At 37.9% G+C, this 22282-nt stretch overlaps 1 protein-coding gene across 2 annotated transcripts in view; it reads left to right on the forward strand.

Moving 5' to 3' along the window:
* The window catches only part of ARHGEF26 (Rho guanine nucleotide exchange factor 26), a 141896-nt gene that overhangs the window by 18420 nt on the left and 101194 nt on the right, over positions 1 to 22282 (forward strand). For both annotated transcript variants that reach the window (XM_030822740.1, XM_012510747.2), the window contains 2 exons: positions 10873 to 10929; positions 14260 to 14420. In XM_030822740.1, coding sequence (XP_030678600.1) covers positions 10873 to 10929; positions 14260 to 14420 — 218 coding nt within the window. The remainder of the gene's footprint in view (positions 1 to 10872; positions 10930 to 14259; positions 14421 to 22282) is intronic.

Genomic DNA, 22282 nt, shown 5'->3' on the forward strand with positions numbered 1-22282 from the left:
ACTTCTGTAGCAGAAAGTATTATTGACAGTAAAATAAAATTGCAGATTATTTCCCTCTTTGTAGGAAATAAGCCTATCCAACTATAATAATACAAAAATGGAGCAATTTCCACTTTGCATGGTTAGAAACCCTGCTTCTGGTAGTGGAGTGCAAAGGAGTCTGATTGTTGTGTGCCCACCTGGGCAACAGGGAGCCCATATATCCACACGGGTCCAAAGTCTGAATGAGCAGACTGAGTTGCAGGATAGCTGTTAGCTCTGGGATCATCACAGTATTGATTTGTTTACATGCAGTTAAATTACTGACCACATATTTGCAGGAGACTTATTGTGTACTAGGATTGTGTTAGGTAATTTCAGATACAGTTTATGTAGTCACGAGGGTAAGTACAAATTCTTTACTTTGTAGCAAGTCAGCTGAGAGGCTAGGATGTTAAATGCGGCTGCTAGTTAAGGTCTTGAGATTACTTGGAACAGCCTCTGCAGTGACCTCAAAAAATGGATACATGTACCTAGGGCTCTGGAAGAGCAGGAACTGTGTTTCTCCCAGGTGCTCAGCCAATAATGTGACTGCAACTCTTGACTTGGGCTTTTTTTTCTTCTCATAAATTGGCTTATTTTCCCTTTTTACTATGCTTGTCTTTTTCCTGAAAGCTCCTGCATACTCAGGGTTTCTAAGTTTTTTTTTTTTTTTTTGTTTTTTTTTTTTTGAGACAATCTCACTGTTGCCCAGGCTGGAGTGCAGTGGCGCGATCTCAGTTCACTGCAACTTGCGTCTCCTATAAGCAATTCTCCCGCCTCAGCCTCCTGAGGAGCTGGGATTACAGGCACACGCCACCACGCCCAGCTAATTTTTGTATTTTTAATAGAGACAGGGTTTTGTCATGTTGGTCAGGCTGGTCTCGAACTCCTAAGCTCAGGTTATCTGCTCGCCTCGGCCTCCCAAAGCGCTGGGATTACAGGCATGAGCCACCATGCCCAGCCTCTGAGTTCTTGCAACTTACACTTGAGGCTGTGTTAACAGCCCTGTCCTTCCCTCAAGTCACTCTTTCAGCTTCCATCCTATTTTTTTTTTTTTTTTTTTTTTGAGATGGAGTCTCGCTCTGTCACCCAGGCTGGAGTGCAGTGGCACAATCTCAGCCCACTGCAAGCTCCGCCTCCTGTGTTCACGCCATTCTCCTGCCTCAGCCTCCTGAGTAGCTGGGACTACAGGCGACCGCCACCTCGCCCGGCTGATTTTTTTGTATTTTTAGTAGAGACGGAGTTTCACCGTGTTAGCCAGGATGGTCTCTATCTCCTGACCTCGTTTTCCGCCCGCCTTGGCCTCCCAAAATGCCGGGATTATAGGCGTGAGCCACCGCACCTGGCCTTCCATCCTATTTTTGAAAGGATGTAGGCCAGAATGCCAAAGTGAGTTACACAGTTTAGTTGCCCAGTTTAGTTCCTTGAGAGAGAGGGGATTATATTGGGTCAGCTACTTTGCCCCCACTTAACAGGTCACTAGAACATGTATTGTCATTTAGCCAGGTGCTTAACTAACTGCTCCAGTCAGCTTTGGCCTCCATGATGTACTATGGCACAAAATGTTGTCCCTTGGGGCTGCTTCTTTTGCAGAGGCTGTGAGTAGAATGGTGTTTCTTGTAGAGGTCCATGGGAGTGTTAAACGACATGACTGACTTTTGTCTAGTGTAAATTTATACATCATGGAGTGCACATTGTAACCATGGTCTTCATCAGCAGCTTAACATGATAAGAAATATGTTTTACCTTATAAACCAGTATGTGTGTCTGAACGTATATGTTTGTACATATGTATGTGTGTATATATCTCAAAGAAATTTTACAAGGCAGGAGTTACTTTATACTTCTGCTTGCAGTGTACTATAGTATTTTTAATTTTTTTCTGTTTTGTTACATTTAAATAGATAACGATCACTTCATGTAAGACTTTACTTTGCATTCACTGCCAGTTTATAACTTATAATTTGAACAGTACTAATATCTGACTCCAAAATTCATTTGTTTTCCACTGCATTGTAGTGAATGAGGCAAACAAAACAAGGCTAAAACCCAGCCTACCCTCCAGGAGCTTAGAACCTAGAGGAGAAGACAATAGAAATGAAATGTCTAAATGATATTTTGAAAGGATGTAGGACAGAATGCCAAAGTGAATGACACGGTTGGAATCACAGAAAGTGAAGTGAAGATGAGGAAAGTTTTGTCTATAGGATGTGACTTAAACTAGATGGGCTAGTTGGGCAGAAGAGGAGAAAATGAAGGTAATGAAGGTGTAAATTGCTTGAATAAAGCTTTTTCTTTTTTCTTTTTTTCTTTTTTTCTTTTCAGTAGAGACAGGCAGACAGGATTTCACCATGTTGGCCAGGCTGGTCTCGAACTCCTGGCCTCAAGTGATCCACTTGCCTTGGCCTCCCAAAGTGCTGGGATTACAGGTGTGAGTCACTGCACCCAGCCAATAAAGCTTGATAGGTAGGCAAAGGGAAGAAGAAAGATATGACTTCTGTGTCTGTTTCTCAGATCTCTGTACAATAAGATAATTCCTGTCCAAAGAAACCACTGCCTGCTTTGTACATCTAATGGAAAGCATCAGTTTACTCTATTACCCATTTTTCAGAAACAGATTTTGCTCAGGTTAGATTTTTATTGTAAAACCTCAGAAATTCAGTATTGCTGTTGTTCTAAGTAGCTTATTATTTTGGAGTTTCTCATTCCTATCCACTGGTCATTTTGCAAAAATAGCAAACAAAAATAAAATAGCAACTAATATGTTGGCATCACCTTTAGAAATAGGTGTTCTTTTCTTCTGTAAGAGAGGAACCTCAGACCTGTTCTACCTTTCTTAACCCCTTGACTCATACCTTCACTATGTGTAAATGACGTCATTCTCAGTTACGCAGACTCTTAACAGGCCTGTCCTCCTTTATCTCTCTCGCTTGCAGATCGGCCTGTCATCACTCATTTTCAGCACTGCCTCATAAGCCATTGCTCAGTTTGGACTTGATTAAAATCTTTCTTTCTTATTGCCTCCCTTTACCTTAGCTTCTCATTTCTTTTATCTACAGGTGGTCATCTCTCATTTCTCTAGTTTCTCTTTGGGGCAGCAACAAAGAAACAGAAGTATTATTGGCACCTTTAAACAGTTCTACTTGTCTGCCCTACTCGTTTTCTTTCTTTTTTGGGAGAGGATGTTGAAGTAGTATTTTAGTTTTTGTTATTCAAAGTGTTGCTTTAATTGCAAAGCCAAGACATGTTTATTACAGAAAAATCAGAAAGTACCAATAGATAAAAATAAAAAAATTGAACTCTTTCTATTCAATCACTATTAACATTTTTGTATATAACTTTTCAGATTTAAAAATATATAGGATTGTCTTTTACGCAAAAATCAATAATGTAGTAATAGTTTTGTCACTTTTTTCCCTTAACAGTGTGGTAAATATCTTTTCATGTTACTAAGCCTGCTGTTTTGTCACTTTTTTCTTAACAGTGTTATGAATGACCTTCCATGTCATTAAATATTCTTCTACAACAACCTTTTTAAAGCCCACATACTAGCTCCTCAAATAAGTGGATGTTTAGCTCTTTTAACCAATTTCCTGTTGAGTGTTTGTTTCTAATTTTTCAATTTAAAATTCAAAATTTAAGGCTGATTAAGTTTTTAAAAATAATTATTTTTGAACTGCTGAAGTAAAAGAAATAGATTCTCCTTATTAAAAAATTAAATGTAACAGTTAAGATTGAAAGCTGCTTAACTTTACCACCATTCCCAACCCCTCAGCTGTTAACCAGTGCTATAAGTCTGGTCTGTCCCCCAGTATTTTATTAAATAGTGCACGTTTAAAAATTGTTAATCTTCGGTTAAATTATAGAATTGCCCTTTACCCTGAATTTATTCCCTTTCGTCCTTGTTACTTCTGTGTCATTAGCTTTTCATGTATTTGTTAACCTCATTTTCTCTTCTTAATGTAGCTGATAGATACATGAGAACTGCATCTCTTGCTCATTTGGGGGATAGAGAATACATAAATTTTGGTCCAGGCTCAGTAGCCCACAGCGGGGAATGCAGGTTAGAGAGAGCCACAAGTAAAAGAGAGGAATTTGTTTGGTGGTAGAAATGTCAGGATTAATCAACAAGTTAAATGACCAGGGAGCCCTGCTGACAGCTTAGCTTTCACTGCAGCAGAAGCCAGGAAGCCAACGAGAGATGTTGTTTCTGGGGCATTCAGGGGGAGCAACTTAATTTAGGGGAAGAGTAGCTTGCACAGCTCTTAAAAACTGAAGTTTTAGAAGGCAGTGTGCTACAATGATTAAGAGCTCAGGCTTTAGGGGTGGACAGGCAGGCCCAAGTCTGAATCTCAGCTTTCCAGTTATTTGGGTGAATGACTTAACTTTTCTGTGTCTCCGTTCTTTATTTGTAAACTAGAGATAGTAATGCCTTCCTCACAGAATTGTTACAGGGTTTAGATGCATGGAAGGAACAGTACCTGGTTCATGGTAAACATTTGATATAATGGTAGTGAGAGGTGACAGTGCTGGCATTCCTCACATCCCTCGCTTGCTCTCGGCGCCTCCTCTGCCTGGGCTCCCACTTTGGAGGCACTTGAGGAGCCCTTCAGCCCACCACTGCACTGTGGGAGCCTCTCTCTGGGCTGGCCAAGGCGGGAGCCGGCTCCCTCAGCTTGCAGGGAGATGTGGAAGGAGAGGCGCGAGCGGGACCGGGGCTGCGCGCGGTGCTTGTGGGCCAGCTGAGTTCCGGGTGGGCGTGGGCTTGGCTGGCCCCCCCACTCGGAGTAGCCGGCCGGCCCTGCCGGCCCTGGGCATTGAGGGGCTTAACACCCAGGCCAGCGGCTGCGGAGGGTGTACTGGGTCCCCCAGCAGTGCTGACCCACCGGCACTGCGCTTGATTTCTCACCGGACCTTAGCTGCCTTCCCGCGGGGCAGGGCTTGGGACCTGCAGCCCGCCATGCCTGAGCCTCCCACCCCCTCCATGGGCTCCTGTGCGGCCCAGGCCTCCCCAACGAGCGCCACCCCCTGCTCCACAGCACCCAGTCCCATCAACCACCCAAGGGCTGAGGAGTGCGAGCGCACGGCGCGGGACTGGCGGGCGGCTCCACCTGCAGCTCTGATGTGGGATCCACTGGGGGAAGCCAGCTGGGCTCCTGAGTCTGGTGGAGATGTGGAGAGCCTTTGTGTCTAGCTCAGGGATTGTAAACACACCAGTCAGCACCCTGTGTCTAGCTCGAGGTTTGTGGATGCACCCACCAATCGAAATTCTGTGTCTGGCTGCGCTGGTGGGGCCTTGGACAACCTTTGTGTCCATACTCTGTATCTAACTGATCTGATGGGGACGTGGAGGACTTTTATGTCTAGCTGAGGGATTGTAAACGCACCAATCAGCGCCCTGTCAAAACAGACCACTCGGCTCTACCAATCAGCAGGACGTGGGTGGGGCCAGATAAGAGAATAAAAGCAGGCTGCCCGAGCCAGCAGTGGCAACCTGCTAGGGTCCCTTTCCACGCTGTGGAAGCTTTGTTCTTTCGCTGTTTGCAATAAATCTTGCTACTGCTCACTCTTTGGGTCCATGCTGCTTTTATGAGCTGTAACACTCGCCGCCAAGGTCTGCAGCTTCACTGCTGAAGCCAGCGAGACCACGAGCCCACCAGGAGGAACGAAACACTCACCGTGAAGGTCGGCAGCTTCACTTCTGAGCCAGCGAGACCACGAACCCACCAGAAGGAAGAAACTCCGAACACATCCGAACATCAGAAGGAACGAACAACTCCAGACGCGCCACCTTAAGAGCTGTAACAGTCACCGCGAGGGTCCGGGGCTTCATTCTTGAAGTCAGTGAGACCAAGAACCCACCAATTCCGGACATAGTAGTTTGAGAAATAAATTAAGAACCAACCAGAACTCTGAATCAGGAATTGACAAGACATGGGTAGCAAGCTAGTGAGTGCTGGCTGCAAATGAAGTAATGCATGTTTATCTCCTAAATGTACAAAGCACAGCAGTTCATTCTTGTGCATTTAATTACTTATCTGTAGTTTGTGTTCTCAGCCTCATGTCTGTATTGAAATAATTTGGGTTCATTCAGGAATCCTGGCTCTGTCTGTAGATGGTGATGCAGGACATAGAGGAGCAAATGTCCTGGCCTGCTTTATCTGAGTGTTCCATTATTTTAGCAAACTTGATGTTGCCTGCTTGAGGCTGAGTACTTGCTATTTCTTGAGATTCAAACACTTTTTTGAGGATTATAGAATTAAGCTTAACAATAAGACATCAGAGAGATCAGCTTTTTGAACAAATTAATTTGGATGTCACTGGCATATTACCCGATGCATTTTTAAATTAAGCATATGATTTTATGATATGTGCTATTCTTCTACTTTTTCTTTTTTTAGAGAAAGCATTCTCTCTTTCTGTTTACCCACCACTCCCCAAAAGGATGACCCATCTTGACCTCATGTCTAGTGTTTGGTTATGCAGATCTCTGGCCCTTTGAAATTTGTGTTCTGTGGCAGCTCCTAGCTAGGTAAAGTGATGTCTTAAAACCTTTCCTTGTGGATGTAGTGGGGTTAAAGAGAGCCTACTGGATCTGGTTGCAGAGGACACTCTTTCTGGACTCTGGCAGATTTTTCATTTTAAGGATTTCAAGCATACTCTCAAACTGCTGCTGTTCCCATGTTATTTACAGTGAAAGAACTCTAGCTCATTTTTAATTCAGGGACGACTCAGGTTGCATTGTCTGTAGAAAGGACCTGAGAGTGATTGAGTCCTGTGGTATAATTTTACTTTGAAATCCCTTCCCATTTGAGCTCTTGAGAAAAGAAGCCTGTAAGTAGAGAATCACCAACAGACATGAAAAATAAGCTTAGTTTTGCAAATGGGTAAACTCCATTGAGTTTTAGCTCAGATGGGTGTTCAGTATGAATTAGTGCTTGATGGAGACAGAGTGATCTTGGATTGTAAATCTAATGTAATTTTTAACTGGCTGCATTTTTGAGTCTTTTTGGTTTGTGAGGCTTTCGGGTTCTTCCCATCTGTTTTCCCTAGCTGGTGGGCAAAAATAGAAGGAATGCACATTCATCTAGAAACACTATCGAGTTATGGAGGGTCTGAGAACAAAGAGGGTGTCAGAACATAAATATCCCTGTTTACTTCACAGAAAATGATTATCTGATAAGCCAAGAGACTGGTGCTAATCTTGGTTCTCTCCACAGATTTAGGACTGGCTGTATCCATAGATGAGTTCTGTGTAAATGGCAATGTGAGGGATCTATTTGGGGCTTAGAGAACTTGGCTCATAACCTATTCCAGTTAGTGGAGTCAAAGACCAAGAAATGTTACACAAAGTTTATAGTTCTTTTACACAGTTCTCTGCAAGCTGGAGATGCTTAGTGTAACTGTCATGAGTGTAATAATGGACTCACAGTCTAAAGCTTGTCTTTTCCTTCTTAGGGTATTTATCTGAGAAGCTCAGACCTGCAATGTACTTTAGTTTGGGCTGCCATAACAAAATACCATAAATTGGGTAGCTTATAAACAACAGAAATTTATTTCTCACGGTATTGGAAGCTGGAAAGTCCAAAATCAAGGCAGATTTGGTGTTTGGCAAGGGGCTGCTTTCTGGCACATAGTGCCTTCTTGCTACATCTTCACATGGTAGAAGGGTTAGGGGTTTCTCTGGGGCCTATTTTAAAGGGTGTTAATCCCACTCATGGGGCAAAGCTTAATCACTTCCTGAAAGGCTCTACCTCCTAATACCATCACCTTGGGGGTTAGGATTTTAATATATGAATTTGGGAAGACCCAAACATTCAGACCATAGCACAAGGTATTAAAAGGGAAACCGGCATGATTTTAGGTGGAGTATCTAATAATTACCTTTTGGATCTATACTTTGGGAGTTTACCCTTTTACAAATTTCATAAACTGTGTTTTGGGTCTAACTAGACAGTATCAAATCCATAGAAGAAATATCTTGTAGTGTTCTTTATTAGGTTTAGCCAATTACTAATTTATATCTCATTTTGACATGCAAAATATATCAGTTATAAAGATCACAGGTCAAGAATTTCAGCACCAATTATACAGTAAATTTGTTAATTATGAATTTAAAACTATTATAACAGTGAGTTCTATGCATTCACTATCTTAATAAGGCACAGATACATGCTCATATTTTTAATATGTCAAAACTGTAGTATTGTTCACTCTCTTGTTTTATTTGAATTAATTTTTATCCACTTAAAATGCTGAAGATATTGACATATGTTCATATATTCTCTTTAAAATTCGGAATCCACAGATTTGAACAGTTTTGTGAATTGGCTGGATTATACAAAATCAAGAACCTCACATTAAATCCATTTCTTACTGATTTGTTAAAAACTACTTTTGCAATTCTACTTGTTGATGACATATTTAAATAAGAAATTTAAACCAGTGAGGAATAAGAAAGTTCAAATGAGGTTGCTTTGGCTGTCTGTGTGTTTAAAGGAGTGTTGCTTTGGCTGTCTACGTGTTCCCATTTGTACCCAGCTGAAGCTGGCATGAAATGTATATTTTAAAAGTGAGGCCGGGCACGGTGGCTCACGTCTGTAATCCCAGCACTTTGGGAGGCTAAGGTGAGAAGATCGCCTGAGGTCAGGAGTTCCAGACCAGCCTGACCAACATGGTGAAACCCCCTCTCCACTAAAAATACAAATATTAGCCAGGCACTGTGATGCACGCCTATAATCTCAGCTTCTCATCCTCAGGAGGCTGAGGCAGCAGAATCACTTGAACCCAGAAGGTGGAGGCTGCAGTGAGCTGAGATAGTGCCACTGCACTGCAGCCTGAGCGACAGAGTGGGACTCTATCTCAATAAATAAATAAATAAATAAGAAAAAGGAGCCTGTACAATTTTAATTTCTTTCACTTTATATATCAAGTAAGACTCATAGGTTTTAGAAACTGGTATATTATATTTTCTTTCCCACAAATGGAGACAATAGAAACACTTGAAGAAATGGGATAAATTTGACAATACTTTGGATTCTCATAGCAAAAATTGGTAAACTTCAAAAAGGATGTATATTTTAAGACTATAGGTATAAACATATGTTTTTCATGCTAAAAAAAGCCTGGAACATAAAGTGATTTTTACTTAAGTTTATAGATAAGGTCCCTGTGTCTGAATTTGAGAATTTTCAGAGGTCTTTCCTATTACAAACTTTGTACACATTCTTTCCCCTTCTTTTCTTCCTTTTCCATTCTTCCTCCCTCCTTCCTCTCTGCCTTTCTTTCTTCCTTATTTCCACTTGATGTTATTCACCTACATTCTCATTCTCCCCTTATTGTCTCTTCTCTGCTCTCTCTCAGTCTTCTTGGGGTCCCCTTTTCAGATCATTCTCTCCCCTCCTGGGTTTCATCTCCCCACCTTGATCAGTCTCTGAAATCTTCTTGCCTGTTCATGACCTTCCACCTCCAGACACGTGCTGTAAGGTGCTACTTAATTTGGAGTTGACTGTGGAAGGATGCCTCAGGTGGACAAAATGACTCCTCTGGGTTTCGGAGGAAGAACCTGGAGAGCCTGTTCTGTTACAGGGCATGGAAGGACAGAGACAGAAGCACAGGCCCAGGAGCAGCGGCCTGGCAGCCAGCCATGAGGAGCCGCTTTGTCATACCTTAGAAGAAACTTTCAGGCTCCCCAAATGTGCAACACTTCAGTTTCCTCAATCAGAATACAAGAACGCTTCCTGGAATCTCTTTTTCTAGCACCATAGTTTTGTTAGTTCCTTACTGATGGCTTGTTAAAGGAATATTTTACTATCTGTCATGTTAGTATTAGTGAAAGATTATAATTCTGTATATTAATACTTTACCTTTGTCAAAACTACCTTCTCTTTCCCTTCAAAAGAGCAAGTACTTTTTTGTTGTGGGTTTGCCCTCTCTTTTGATAGGACAAAGTACTCTTAATTCCCCAGTAAAGTAGCTGTCATCCGTGTAGGTCACTAAGCCCAGGTTTTTCATTCTCCTTAAGATTTTTTGGGTCTGAACCCCATTTTGGTGGAGATGCCACTGGCATTCCACTGGAATTCTTGCTGGTGACCTCACCTGCAGAGATTGTGGGCATGGCACCTGTATATCCATCTGCCGGACTTCGGGTCATGCAGGAAATCCTGTGAAATTCCTGCTCAGGGTTAACCAAAGGGAGCAGCTCTGAAGGGTTACATTCTTCTGGCCAGTCTCCTCCCTTATTAAAATGTGTAAAGAATCCTTTTTAGCCATGAATTGTTGCTGACAGGCTGACCCAGGGTCAGGATGGTGGGTAAAGCTAAGAACATTCCAAGATATATGTGGACCAAAAAAACACATGATACACAAAACTGGTACAGACTTGGTATTAGAAGGGGTCTTAGTGATTCTAGCCCAACCCTTAGAAATGAGGTGCCACTTTCATATAAAGTACGGGGTCCCTAACCAATAATATTGACTAAAAGCATGAGCCCTGGAGTTGGACTGGCATTGATGCAGATCCTGGCCTTGTTACCTATTAGCTATGTGCTCTTGGATCCTAAGCCTCAGTTGTTACCCCCATCTGTGAAATGGGGAAAAGATCAGTATCAGCTTTCTAGAGTTTGTATGAGGATTCAATGGGAAAAAGAGTATAAAATGCTTAGTATATTGTCTGGCACATTATAAATATTTAGTAAATAATTGTTGATTAATAAATTAATATTGATGAATTCAACATTTTGTATAGTTTCTCTTAATTCATTTTTGAAGGGATAGAGTTATGCCTTGAATAATAAGGAAACTTTTAAAGTATTAATAAATGAGTCAACCCTACTTTGCTTTTTCTCCTAGGTGAAAAGAAATGGATTATCTCAGACAGTAAGCCAGGAGGAAAGAAAGAGACAAGAGGTATGTTTGTACAGAGCAGCTGCTTTAGAGCTCTGGAGTGTATATGTTGATGTCTGCTCTTTTGTGTTTTCACTTACTGTGTGCACTTGTTTAGTGTTGTCCTTTGAAAATGTATTTGTTTAACAAAAGCAGTAAGTGATCATTTTAAAGTAAAGCTACGCATAAGCTCCCAGAAAAGAAAAAATTTTAAATATCTCAACATCACTCAACATCATTTGATTTTAAATAACAAAGCACGTAGTTCAGGTATTTAAACTGAGAGAAATATGGTAAAAAATGAAACCAACATTAGATCCTAGAACTGGAAGAGGGTATTTGTGGAAAAACTGATAGTCACATTAGTCTGTAGACAAATGTAGCCTATTTATGTAAAATACCCTAGGTTAGGGAAAGCTGGATGAAGCATACAGGGGTCTCTGAACCCTCTTTGCAAGTTTTCTATAAAGTTATACCAAAATAAAAAGTTTATTTAGTAAAAACAAACAAACAAACAAACAGGTTAATAATGCAGTTTTACAACTTGAAGTTTAAATCAATGCAATTTGAGAAAATTGCTTATTGTAATAATATTGTGAAGCTCTCAAAGCATTTTCCTCTTGCTTCCTGCATATTAGTGTGTGTGTGTGTGTGTGTGTGTGTCAACGCATGTACATACATATAAATTGATTCCACAAAGGACACAAGGATGTCCTTTTTTTTTTCTTTTTGGTTGGCATAGAATAAAGTGAAATACAAGGGTGCAGTATAGTGCCATTTTTTCAAGTTTTAAATAATAGTATAGAACTTTGGTGTACCCATCCACTGAGAATTAACAAATGTATAACAATTGTAATTTTTCTCCTTTTTTAAAAAGAACATAAAACGGATAGTGTAGAATGCCTGCATTCTCTTCCTCAGTCCCGTCCCATTCCCTTCCTTTCCTCCCCAGAGGCAACTATAATTATGAACTGGTACGTATACTTCCAGCCTGTGTTTTAAAATTATGTATAACATACACACACATATTTGTGCATGTGAGTTAAAATGTATATATATGATATTCTGTGCGTATTTTTTGGTTTTCTGTTTTTTACACTCAACATTATTTTTGAGATTATTCATGTTAATGCATATGAATCTAGATCATTCATTTCAATCATCATATAGTGTACTCTATTCTATGAACACCACCTTTAAATATTTTTTATCTGTTTTTCCAATGCTGGACAGTAGGTGGGACTTTTTCCTTCATTGTTAACATCGTGACATAAAAATGTTTCCCTCTCCTTGTGGATAAATTTAAAAGCTCCTCCAAGATATTAATCCCATTTGAACATTTCTGTTCTTTTAAACCTTATATAACCTTGCCTATTTCTATCATATTCTGAAAATATTTATTCAGATTTTCTATTCCTATATAACTATTCCTACCTGCTGTATATAACAGGTCTAACCTAATTTGCTTTTAAATAGTTGATGGTATTATTGCAGGATATTTTAGCAATTATTTTATTAAACTTATTATAATAAACTGCCAATTATTTACCTTTTCTTGTGATCTATTATAAATAGTTCATTAAGTCTTTTTGCCCAGTTTGAGTATTTAGATTAGATTACACACTCTCTCCTTGATGTAATCAGAAGTAAGGAGTGAGCAGAGTGGGGGAAAAGAAGGAATGAAGTGACTTTGGACAGCTGTCTGCTGTGACAATTCATTACACACTGAACATCTGTCTGTCCACCAAACTTGAAACATACCTCAAAATTTCTTTCAAAGAATCAAGACAAAAGCCAAATGCATGAGACTTTATAACCCTAAATGGCTTCCTTTGGAGATAACAAAGGGCTTATTTGTTTATGCCCTTCAGAAACAAAAGAAATTATTTAAAATGTTGAATTCAGCAATATTAATTTTTGTTCTGAAAACCCTCAATTATCACTTAATCACATTAATCAATCAGCATAGTTCAGCATTGAAGAAGTGAAAAATGTCTTTGCTGTTGCGAATATTTTAAGTCATTCCAAGGCATTGTATACATCAACACCTGAAATCCATTATTTGTGGTCTAGAAGGGAAATTTTTCTTTAATTCGCTTTGTGTATAGTTTTTGGGGGTTATTGTATTGATTGAAAAAATTCAATATACAGGTTAAATGAGACTCTTAACATTCTTACTCTTTACTCTTCAGATAGTTACATCACTTAATTTCATGAAATACAACTGAGGCTAGATTAGCACATTTAAGTAAGACCTAAGTCCCTAAACCTTACAGAAGTTAAAAGTGGAGGTGAACACTGAGATTAGCACTTCTAACCTGATTTATAAAATAATGGAGCACCCATCAGCAGCTGGGCATCTACCTGCTTGTGCCTTTCCTGCTCCCACCCAGCCACAGTACCCTCTGCTGTTTGGGGCAAGGACTTGAAGGGGTGGAGCCCTGGAGATCAGAGTGATGAAGATAGCGTTACCAGGGAGCTTTCCAGGAAGGCTGTGAATCTTAGGCCTGCATTTTCCCTATATCCCTTTTTAGAGGATCTGAATTTGATTTTGTTAAGGATCTAGATGAATTCCTTACACAGGGCGTTGGAATCTTATCCACATACGTGGGTTGGTATTTCATCATTAACAGTTATCAGGAAAACCACTGTGTGCCTGCCACTGAGAGTCTCTGCAGAGAGTCCTTTGCTCCTTCTTGAGACACTGATGAGAGTAGAGAGTGTGACTTGTTGAATAGATGGAATTACTTTCAATTGTATGAGTTTATATAAAAGAATTCCTGTGGTTGATAAGAACCTTTTGAGGGTAGACACAGTCATACCAGAATATTTGCTGTTATTGACTGAAAATTAGTCAGATTAAGCATAGGGAGAGGAAGAGCGTGACACACAAGAGGGAAGGGAAGGAAGGTGTGAGAAGTTTTCTCTGAATCTCAAGAGATGACCATAAATCCTTACTGTCCCTAAAGCAGCATGCTTTGGAAGCAGGGCTGGAGGAGATGACCCCAAAGGTTAATTAATGTCACACTGAGATTTTATGACATGCCCTAGCTTCCTTCCATAGATTCTACCCCTTGGCAAAGGCATGACCTCAGGATGTGATGTCAAGTCATCCACATGCTTTCATTTTTTTCATATTTACAGATAGTGATTATTTTTTAAGATTTGGGTAAATGTATATTATATAAAGAGAGTAGTTTTGTGATGTTTCTTTATGCGTCTCTTTTTGTACTTTCCAAGATACTATACCTGAAAAGTGGAATATCTTGTTATTCTTACAGCAAAATTATGAGAGCTATCTTTAGTTCTTTAATTAAAAGAATTAATAATACATTTCTTTTTCCTTCTTACCAGGCTATCTTTGAAGTCATATCCTCTGAACATTCATATTTACTCAGCTTGGAGATCTTGATACGAATGTTTAAAAATTCTAAAGAACTGAGTGATACCATGACTAAAACCGAGAGGCATCATCTTTTCTCCAATATTACAGATGTCTGTGAGGCAAGCAAAAAGTAAGTGCGCTGCAGTCTGCCTTTGGTCGTGCCAAGAAGTTGCATACTAATAAACACTTTGTTATCTCTAAAGGAAGGCATTTCAGGTTATCAAGTCTCGTTCAATTGGCTTTTGTCTTGATTCCTTGAAATACATTTTGAGATATGTTTCAAGTTTGGTGGATAGACAGATGCTCAGTGTGTAATGAATTGTCACGGCAGGCAGCTGTCCGAAGTCATGTTATTCCTTCTCTTTCCCCACTTTGCTTGCTCTTTACTTCTGATTACATCAAGGAAAGGGTCTTGGTTTGGTGCTAGTCTGTGATATTCATCCGTTTCAGTAAAGAAAGAGTAAGCCTTAGGCTTAGGTCTTCTGTAGGCAATATCTGGCTGCAATTTAATAATATATATTTTCATTACATTTAAGGTCTTTTGCTTTACTTTTTGTCATGAAGAGTAGATAAAATCATATAATAAACTTTTATACATTCAAAACTTATATTTAGCAATTGTTAAAATTTTCCATCTTTACTTATATATTATTTTTGCTTAATTTTTTTCCAGGTATATACGTAGGATGTTTTACTTATAAATGCTCCAGTATTCAGCTCTTAAGAATAAGGTTATTTTCTTACATAACTACACTGTTGTGGTCATACTCATGATGATGCTTTTATGATTTTATTCCATTTAATTTTTGTATGTGTAAGTAATAGAGTCACATGTTTTAAAATTCCAAAAATACGAAAGACCCTACAGTAAAATGCCATTCATATACTGTTCCCTGGCCACCTGAAACACAACCAGAGTCAACGTTTGCTTTCTTGTATATCTTTTTAGTAATACTTATGATTATGTAAGAAAATATATGTATATATATATTTTTTCTTGTTTTTACTTAAATGTTACCATACTATAAACACTGTTCTGCCCCTTACTTTTTTTTACCTCTATACTGGAGATTATAGCATGTCTGCACATTAAAACTTTCCTCATTCATTTTTATGTTTTTTCCTTGCAATTATTTGTTGAAGAAATCCGGTCGTTTGTTCTGTAGAATTTCCTATGAGGCACATAATGTATAGGTGGTGATCAATACCAGATCCATTACTTCATTAAGGATTGCAAAACAGTGTTACTCTAATTTATCATTCTTTATTCAGTTATTAGCTGAAATATTTCTATAAAGGGAAAGGTACATCCATCTATTCATATATTCAGTGGTAAAGTTCACGTTATTCTATTTATTAGTGCTCAGATTGTTCCATCTTTGTTTTTGATTATTTTCTTGCTATATGACATTTTAAGATGTTAAAGGATTATGTTTTGCAATTCCTGCTCCAGGCCTGGAATCAGCCATTTCCCCAAAGAGCTCTGGTGTCTTTTGAAATGAAGTGGTATTTAAAACCTCAGTGAGTACCAGGGTGCTCATTGCTAAGTGGTTTTAGGCTGTTTCAGTAGATAGCCAGAACAAAAATCCAAATTTTTCTCTATAAAACTAGATATATTCAAAGCCCATAGACACTCCAAATTTATCAAAGTGTATATATTAAATAGGTACTTTTTTATATATCAATTATACCTCTGTAAAGCTTAAAACATAAAGAAGAAAGTCTAGTTTCTATTCCTGTCCGCTCTGTCCTATTCCCTTCCCATATAGATACTCTTAAATAAGTTGTTTATCTTTGTTTTTTAAAATAAGCATATGCATATGTTTATGTATGTGTATTCCCCTCACTTTCTTAGATAAATGAAAGCGTATTCTACTTATTTTTCTCAACCTCTTTATTCATGTAACAACATATATTAGAGGTTACTCCATAGTAGTTTATGGAGATGTTGTACTCCTTTCTTCAGCTACAATAATTCCCATCAAGTAACTGTGTAGTAGTTTATTCATCCAGCCGCCTATCTATATGAGCATTAGGATTATTTTCAGTCTCACTGTTACAGATGGTTTTTCTTTGTGCTTACACCCTGCCATATATTAGCCATTCCATCTTTGAGATTTTCTAGAAATAGGATTGCTAGATCAAAGGGTAACTGCGTATACTATTTTGTAAGATACTGCCAAATTCTTCTTCAAAGAAATTGTACCATTTTGCAGTACCACCAAGAATAGATGAATGCTTGCTTCCCCAGAGTCTTTCTAGCAGAGTATGTCAACAAACCTTTAGATTTTTGTCAATCTGATAGGTAAGGAGGATTATCTGAGCATAGTTTTAGTTAGCATTTCTCTTATAAGCTTTTCCATATGAATAAGAGCCATCTGGAACATAGTATGTGTCAGTAAAATATTACTAAACTAATAATATTCCTCTATGATGTTGGAACAATTTAAAATTCGAGATAAGCACTAACATTACATCAACAAAAGTCAAGGAAGGAAAACGGTTTTCTAATGCTTGCTGAAACACAATATTTGCTTTGACTAGATCAGCAGTGTTAACATGTAAGTTTGGCTTAGCTAGTCAAAGAGAATTATCTGCTTAATAAGAAAGAGAGGGAAAACGTATTAGAATTTTTTTTTCTGCTCAGAAAGTTAGAAGCTGTTAGAGGCATCTTATCTGAAAAAGTTAATACAAGTAGAAATGATGAATATAACAATTTATCAGATACCAAAATATTAGAATCTAGGGTATTCCTTGAGGGTTGAAGGATGTGTACATTCATTTATTTAGTTATTATTTTAGTTATCTTTTATGGAATACTTATAATTCATACCAAGCATTATGTTATAGCCTTTTCAATAGAGTATATGTGTACCCTTAAATAGACTGCCCTCAATGAACAAAGTCTTAGGATAAATAACAAAAGTATAATGTAGTTCATGGTTAGTAGGCATGTAAAGATCATCACTCTAAGAGGTCAGGAAAACTGAAGGAAAATTCTAAAAGGACTGTAATAGTAATATGGGTTTAGTTTAATAAGCTATGTATACCTATATAATGTATAATTATATAACCAATAAAATGCTTTAAAGGAATATTTAATAATATGGACTTTTTTTCTAATATATTCAGATTTTAAAGCAGGTCTAAAGAATGGGATTTCATATTGTTTTAGATTTCAATTATTTGAAAGATAATTTATCAAAACATAAAGGATAATTATCTTTAATGATAGAATTATGAGTTATTTTAATTTCTGTCTGTGTACTTTTCTGTAGTTTCAGCTTCTACAATAAACATAATGTAGTTAGAAAAGGAAACACAAGGAAAGGAGAAACAAACAGTAAGAAATGTGAGCCCAAAATAAAACAGGGGAGGTCACTGGATATGGCTGACAAATTCATAATTGGTTAACCTTGAAATAAGTCATTTTATTTAAAGTATAGACTAAAATTTTACTTTAATTTCAATCATTTACAAAATTTAAATCATTTAAGATTTTATTAAAAAGTTTTATTTCTGTCATAGCTTATAGTAAGGGGCTATTTTGAATATTTTTGTCTTTTTTATTTAAAAAAGAAAACAGATACTTTTCACCCTCCATTAAAAGAAAAAGAAATATCTGTATTCTTTACATTTTTATTTTGTTTTCACTTCAAATGCAATGCTTTAATATGGATATCTGCCTTTGTAATAATTTGATCTGTTATATTTCTACTAGGAATATTCAGCTTTTACATGATAACTCTATGTCTATATCATAATAACTTACATTACAAAAATGTTTTTGATTTAGTTTGAAACACTCATTTCAGATACAGCCTTTTTGAAATTCAAAGTACTCAGAAGATTTGCAAAGGCCATTTCATGATGTAAGGCCTGCTTGTTGAACTTCAAGAGTGACACCCAAGTGTTGATAACTACTTGATGTATTACTCATGAACGAGTTTACAGTCCCAAGAAAATGCGAAATAAGATCTTGAATAAAATAAATGATCAGTGTCTGAATTAGATATTACAGAGTAAGGATGGTATTGTTAAGTATGTCATAACCAGGGCTATATTCATTGTTTTACTTTTACCTAATGAAAAATTATAGCTATAGGTGATGACATATTCGATATAGGTTGTGGTCAGAACATCCTTGACATCCAAATTAACAGTGTGTTGTCTAGTCCCCTTTATTGTGGCTTAGGTTGTTGACTGCCAATAAATAAATAACACTAAGATTTATGTAAGTTGACACTATTTGAAAACAGACAAGCAGGGACAGCGATCGTTCTGTGTGTGTGTGTGTGTGTGTGTGTGTGTACGTATGTATCAGTAGTATGTCTCTGCAAAATTGTTTTCTTCTTTTAAAAAATTTTTCATTTCAGTTAACACTTAAGGCCTCCTATTCTGCAAAGCTCCTAAGTTCCAAAGCATTTCAGCTGGTGGCATCCGCCCAGGGGCCGTTGGTTCTTGGGACCCATGGTGGTTGGTGAACACCTCCAATGTATTTGCAGAGGCGTTTTAGGGCACTTTCTTTGAAATTGAAAGGTTTGGGTTTGGCTGGAGGTTATGGGTTTAAAGGCCCTTGGTGAAAATCAAAGGAGAGCATGAGAGCAGATGTTTGTGAAGGCCATTGTGTGCCCCGCTGAGGCATTTTCACCATTTCCTAAAGCCTATGTGGAAACATTTACCAATTAAGTAGGGGACTGATTTTGTGGCATTGTAGAGAACGGTGTGGTGTTTGCATTAGCAGAGAGGTGAAAATGTTAAACACTTTGAGGCAATTGAAGTAACACAGCTAGCTAGGGTGGAAACTGACAGGGGCCTCCAAGAGATACTGAGAGATATTTAGAAGAGGGGCTCTTGAGGACTTGCTGAAAAGGCGGGGTCCTCCTAGGTTTGCCTCCCAGATTGGGGCTTAGGGAGGGAGACAAGGAATTCAGTTTGGGGCATGTTACATTTGAGTGACTGGAACATGAGGGTAAGGTATTTAGTTAAAAAGAGAAAAGCAGGTTAGAACTCCAGAAAAATCTTCAGTAGGGATGTCGATTTGAGTCATAGAGGTGGTTCTTGTCATTTTAAGTTTAAATGAGATAACTACAACTTGTAGCAGTGGTTTGTAAGCAGTGGTGGTGGTATTTACCCCCTAAGGCTACTTGGAAGTGCATTTTTGGTTGTCCCAGTAGACTTGGAGGGCTCTATTGACGTTAGTAGGTGGGGGCCAGGGTGCCAGGCATCCTACACTTAGTAGGACAGTCCCAGATAAGCCTGAATTGTCCCACCCAAATGCCACTAAAGCCCTTTTTGAGATGCATGGAGTAAAAAGAAGACAAATGTCAGAATTTTGACAAAGAAACATTTAAGGAGCCTGTGGGTTGGAACAGAAATGAGGTACATAGATAAGAGGAATTGCACAGTGTGCATGGATCTTAAGTTCTAAAGCTGTAAAGGGTTTGCCTCTCCTATTAACACCTTCCTGTTACTCTGTCTCAGTGCCATGGCCTAACAATTGTTTGTTTTCTAACCCTCCTTAAAAGGAGTATGTGGGGAGTTAGAATCTTACAAATTTTTTTTTATTATTATACTTTAAGTTTTAGGGTACATGTGCACAATGTGCAGGTTTGTTACATATGTATCCATGTGCCATGTTGGTGTGCTGCACCCATTAACTTGTCATTTAGCGTTAGGTATATCTCCTAATGCTGTCCCTCCCCCCTCCCCCTACCCCACAACAGTCCCCAGAGTGTGATGTTCCCCTTCCTGTGTCCATGTGTTCTCATTGTTCAGTTCCCACTTATGAGTGAGAACATGCGGTGTTTGGTTTTTTGTCCTTCCGATAGTTTACTGAGAATGATGGTTTCCAGTTTCATCCATGTCCCTACAAAGGACATGAACTCATCATTTTTTATGGCTGCATAGTATTCCATGGTGTATATGTGCCACATTTTCTTAATCCAGTCTATCGTTGTTGGACATTCGGGTTGGTTCCAAGCCTTTGCTATTGTGAATAGTGCTGCAGTAAACATACGTGTGCATGTGTCTTCATAGCAGCATGATTTATAGTCCTTTGAGTATATACCCAGTAATGGGATGGCTGGGTCAAATGGTATTTCTAGTTCTAGATCCCTGAGGAATTGCCACACTGACTTCCACAATGGTTGAACTAGTTTACAGTCCCACCAACAGTGTAAAAGTGTTCCTATTTCTCCACATCCTCTCCACTACTGATTGTTTTTACCCTGCCTAAGAAGGGTGACACACTTTCCTTTTGCATGGAATGATTAGAGCTAAATTCTTTAAATTTAGGTAGTACCTAAATGACTTTGGGTCAATGTCAGGGAAAAAGCCTTTGACTTCCAACTCTACTTCCTTCGTCTTTAACTGTACCAACTTCTTCCTTCTGACTCAAATTCATGAGCTCTTCCTGGTTACATGATCTCCTTGTCTTTTAAGGACCTCGGCTATCTTAAAAGCCTGATCATCTCATGAAAATGGAGTATCAGATATCATCTTTCAATTAGAAATGAATAGGCTTAATTCATAACTAAACATCACACATAGTATATACTTTGCATATTTTCATATTTCCTTTGTTTTTTTTTTGGTTCTTCCCCTGCAAATCTACAGTTACTTAGGATAATTTATAGATAATTGCTGTGTTAATATAAAAAGACGTATAAGTGTGATTAACTTACAATAATTTGCAACAGAATATGATCTAATACCAGTTGTTTTTAAATTTAGGATACATCTCTATTAAAAGACTGATACTATTAGGAAAGAAAGTTGTCTTTTGTAGAAGACTGAATGTTAACCCTTCTCCCCTATTTAGAAACCCTAAGGTCTAAATAAGGTCTTTTGTGTTAAAAAGTTTTCTGCAAAATGAAAATTAGATGAGTCTTTGCTTTGATGTTTCATAAAAAGATGTGTTTTTACTCTCAATTGTGAGTTTTCATTCTAAATACCTAGGTTATGTTAACAGTCTTTTATTTAATTTGTTTCAATAACAGAGTGTGCTGTTATTAGTACCCTATAAAAATATGCTACTGAAGACCTTTGCAAGGTACTTGTTTCTCTTTTTCCAATTACAAAGTTAAAACATTGGTATTCTTTGGAAAGCCATTTAAAACTAAAACTATGCTTGTCTTCAATTTCTGCAGAGTAAAGTAAAAATATCCATCAATGTGCTTTTGTATCCTGAGGAACTGAATTTGCTCCCAACATATAATGAGCAGTGAATGCCAAATTCTCTGGTTTCTACTTTGTGTAGCAGAGTAAATTACAATGATAGTAAACATACAAAATAGTACTTACCCCGCACTTGCTTCTCCAGAAGTTTTTTCCCTAATTTTAATCAAACTCTATTAAAATTGAAATGTCATATGACATTAAAAACTACCTTACATGCACATGCTTTAATATTATTTTATGAAATGAGTTCATATTACCAAAAAATGACAATTTATGTAGATAATAGTATAGCATATCTGCATTATGAAATATGTTTCTATTTGGTAATTAAAATTCTAAACTTTAATGCATAAGCAAATAACAGTAAACCTTCAAAAGTCTTTTATAGTATGAATATTAAAATTTTAACCTTCCTGACTAATTCTTAAAGCTAAATTTTAAAGGAAAAACACATTAAATTTAACTAGGCCAGAGAATATGGAACATTTTAAGTTGTAGAACCTGTTTAATTTTTGCCCTGAAGTAATGGCTGTTGCTATTTTTGTTAGCAAATGTTATTTTCTTACTCCATATATACTCAAGATAAACTTACCACAGAGTCTTTGGTAAGTAAAGCCATTACCTTATTTTCCTGAATATAACAGAGAAACTTTATTCTTTCTAAAATCAATTTCTTCAACTGACAGTTGAAAGACAGTGACATTCAGAAGCCGGTCTTTATGACACTTTTTGACTATTTCTCTATCCTGAGATTAATGACAAAGAAGTTCATTTGAAATTCACGCAAAGTATTTTCGCAATACTTCAAAG

Source organism: Nomascus leucogenys, chromosome 11, assembly GCF_006542625.1.
Source record: "Nomascus leucogenys isolate Asia chromosome 11, Asia_NLE_v1, whole genome shotgun sequence".
Classification (NCBI taxonomy): domain Eukaryota; kingdom Metazoa; phylum Chordata; class Mammalia; order Primates; family Hylobatidae; genus Nomascus; species Nomascus leucogenys.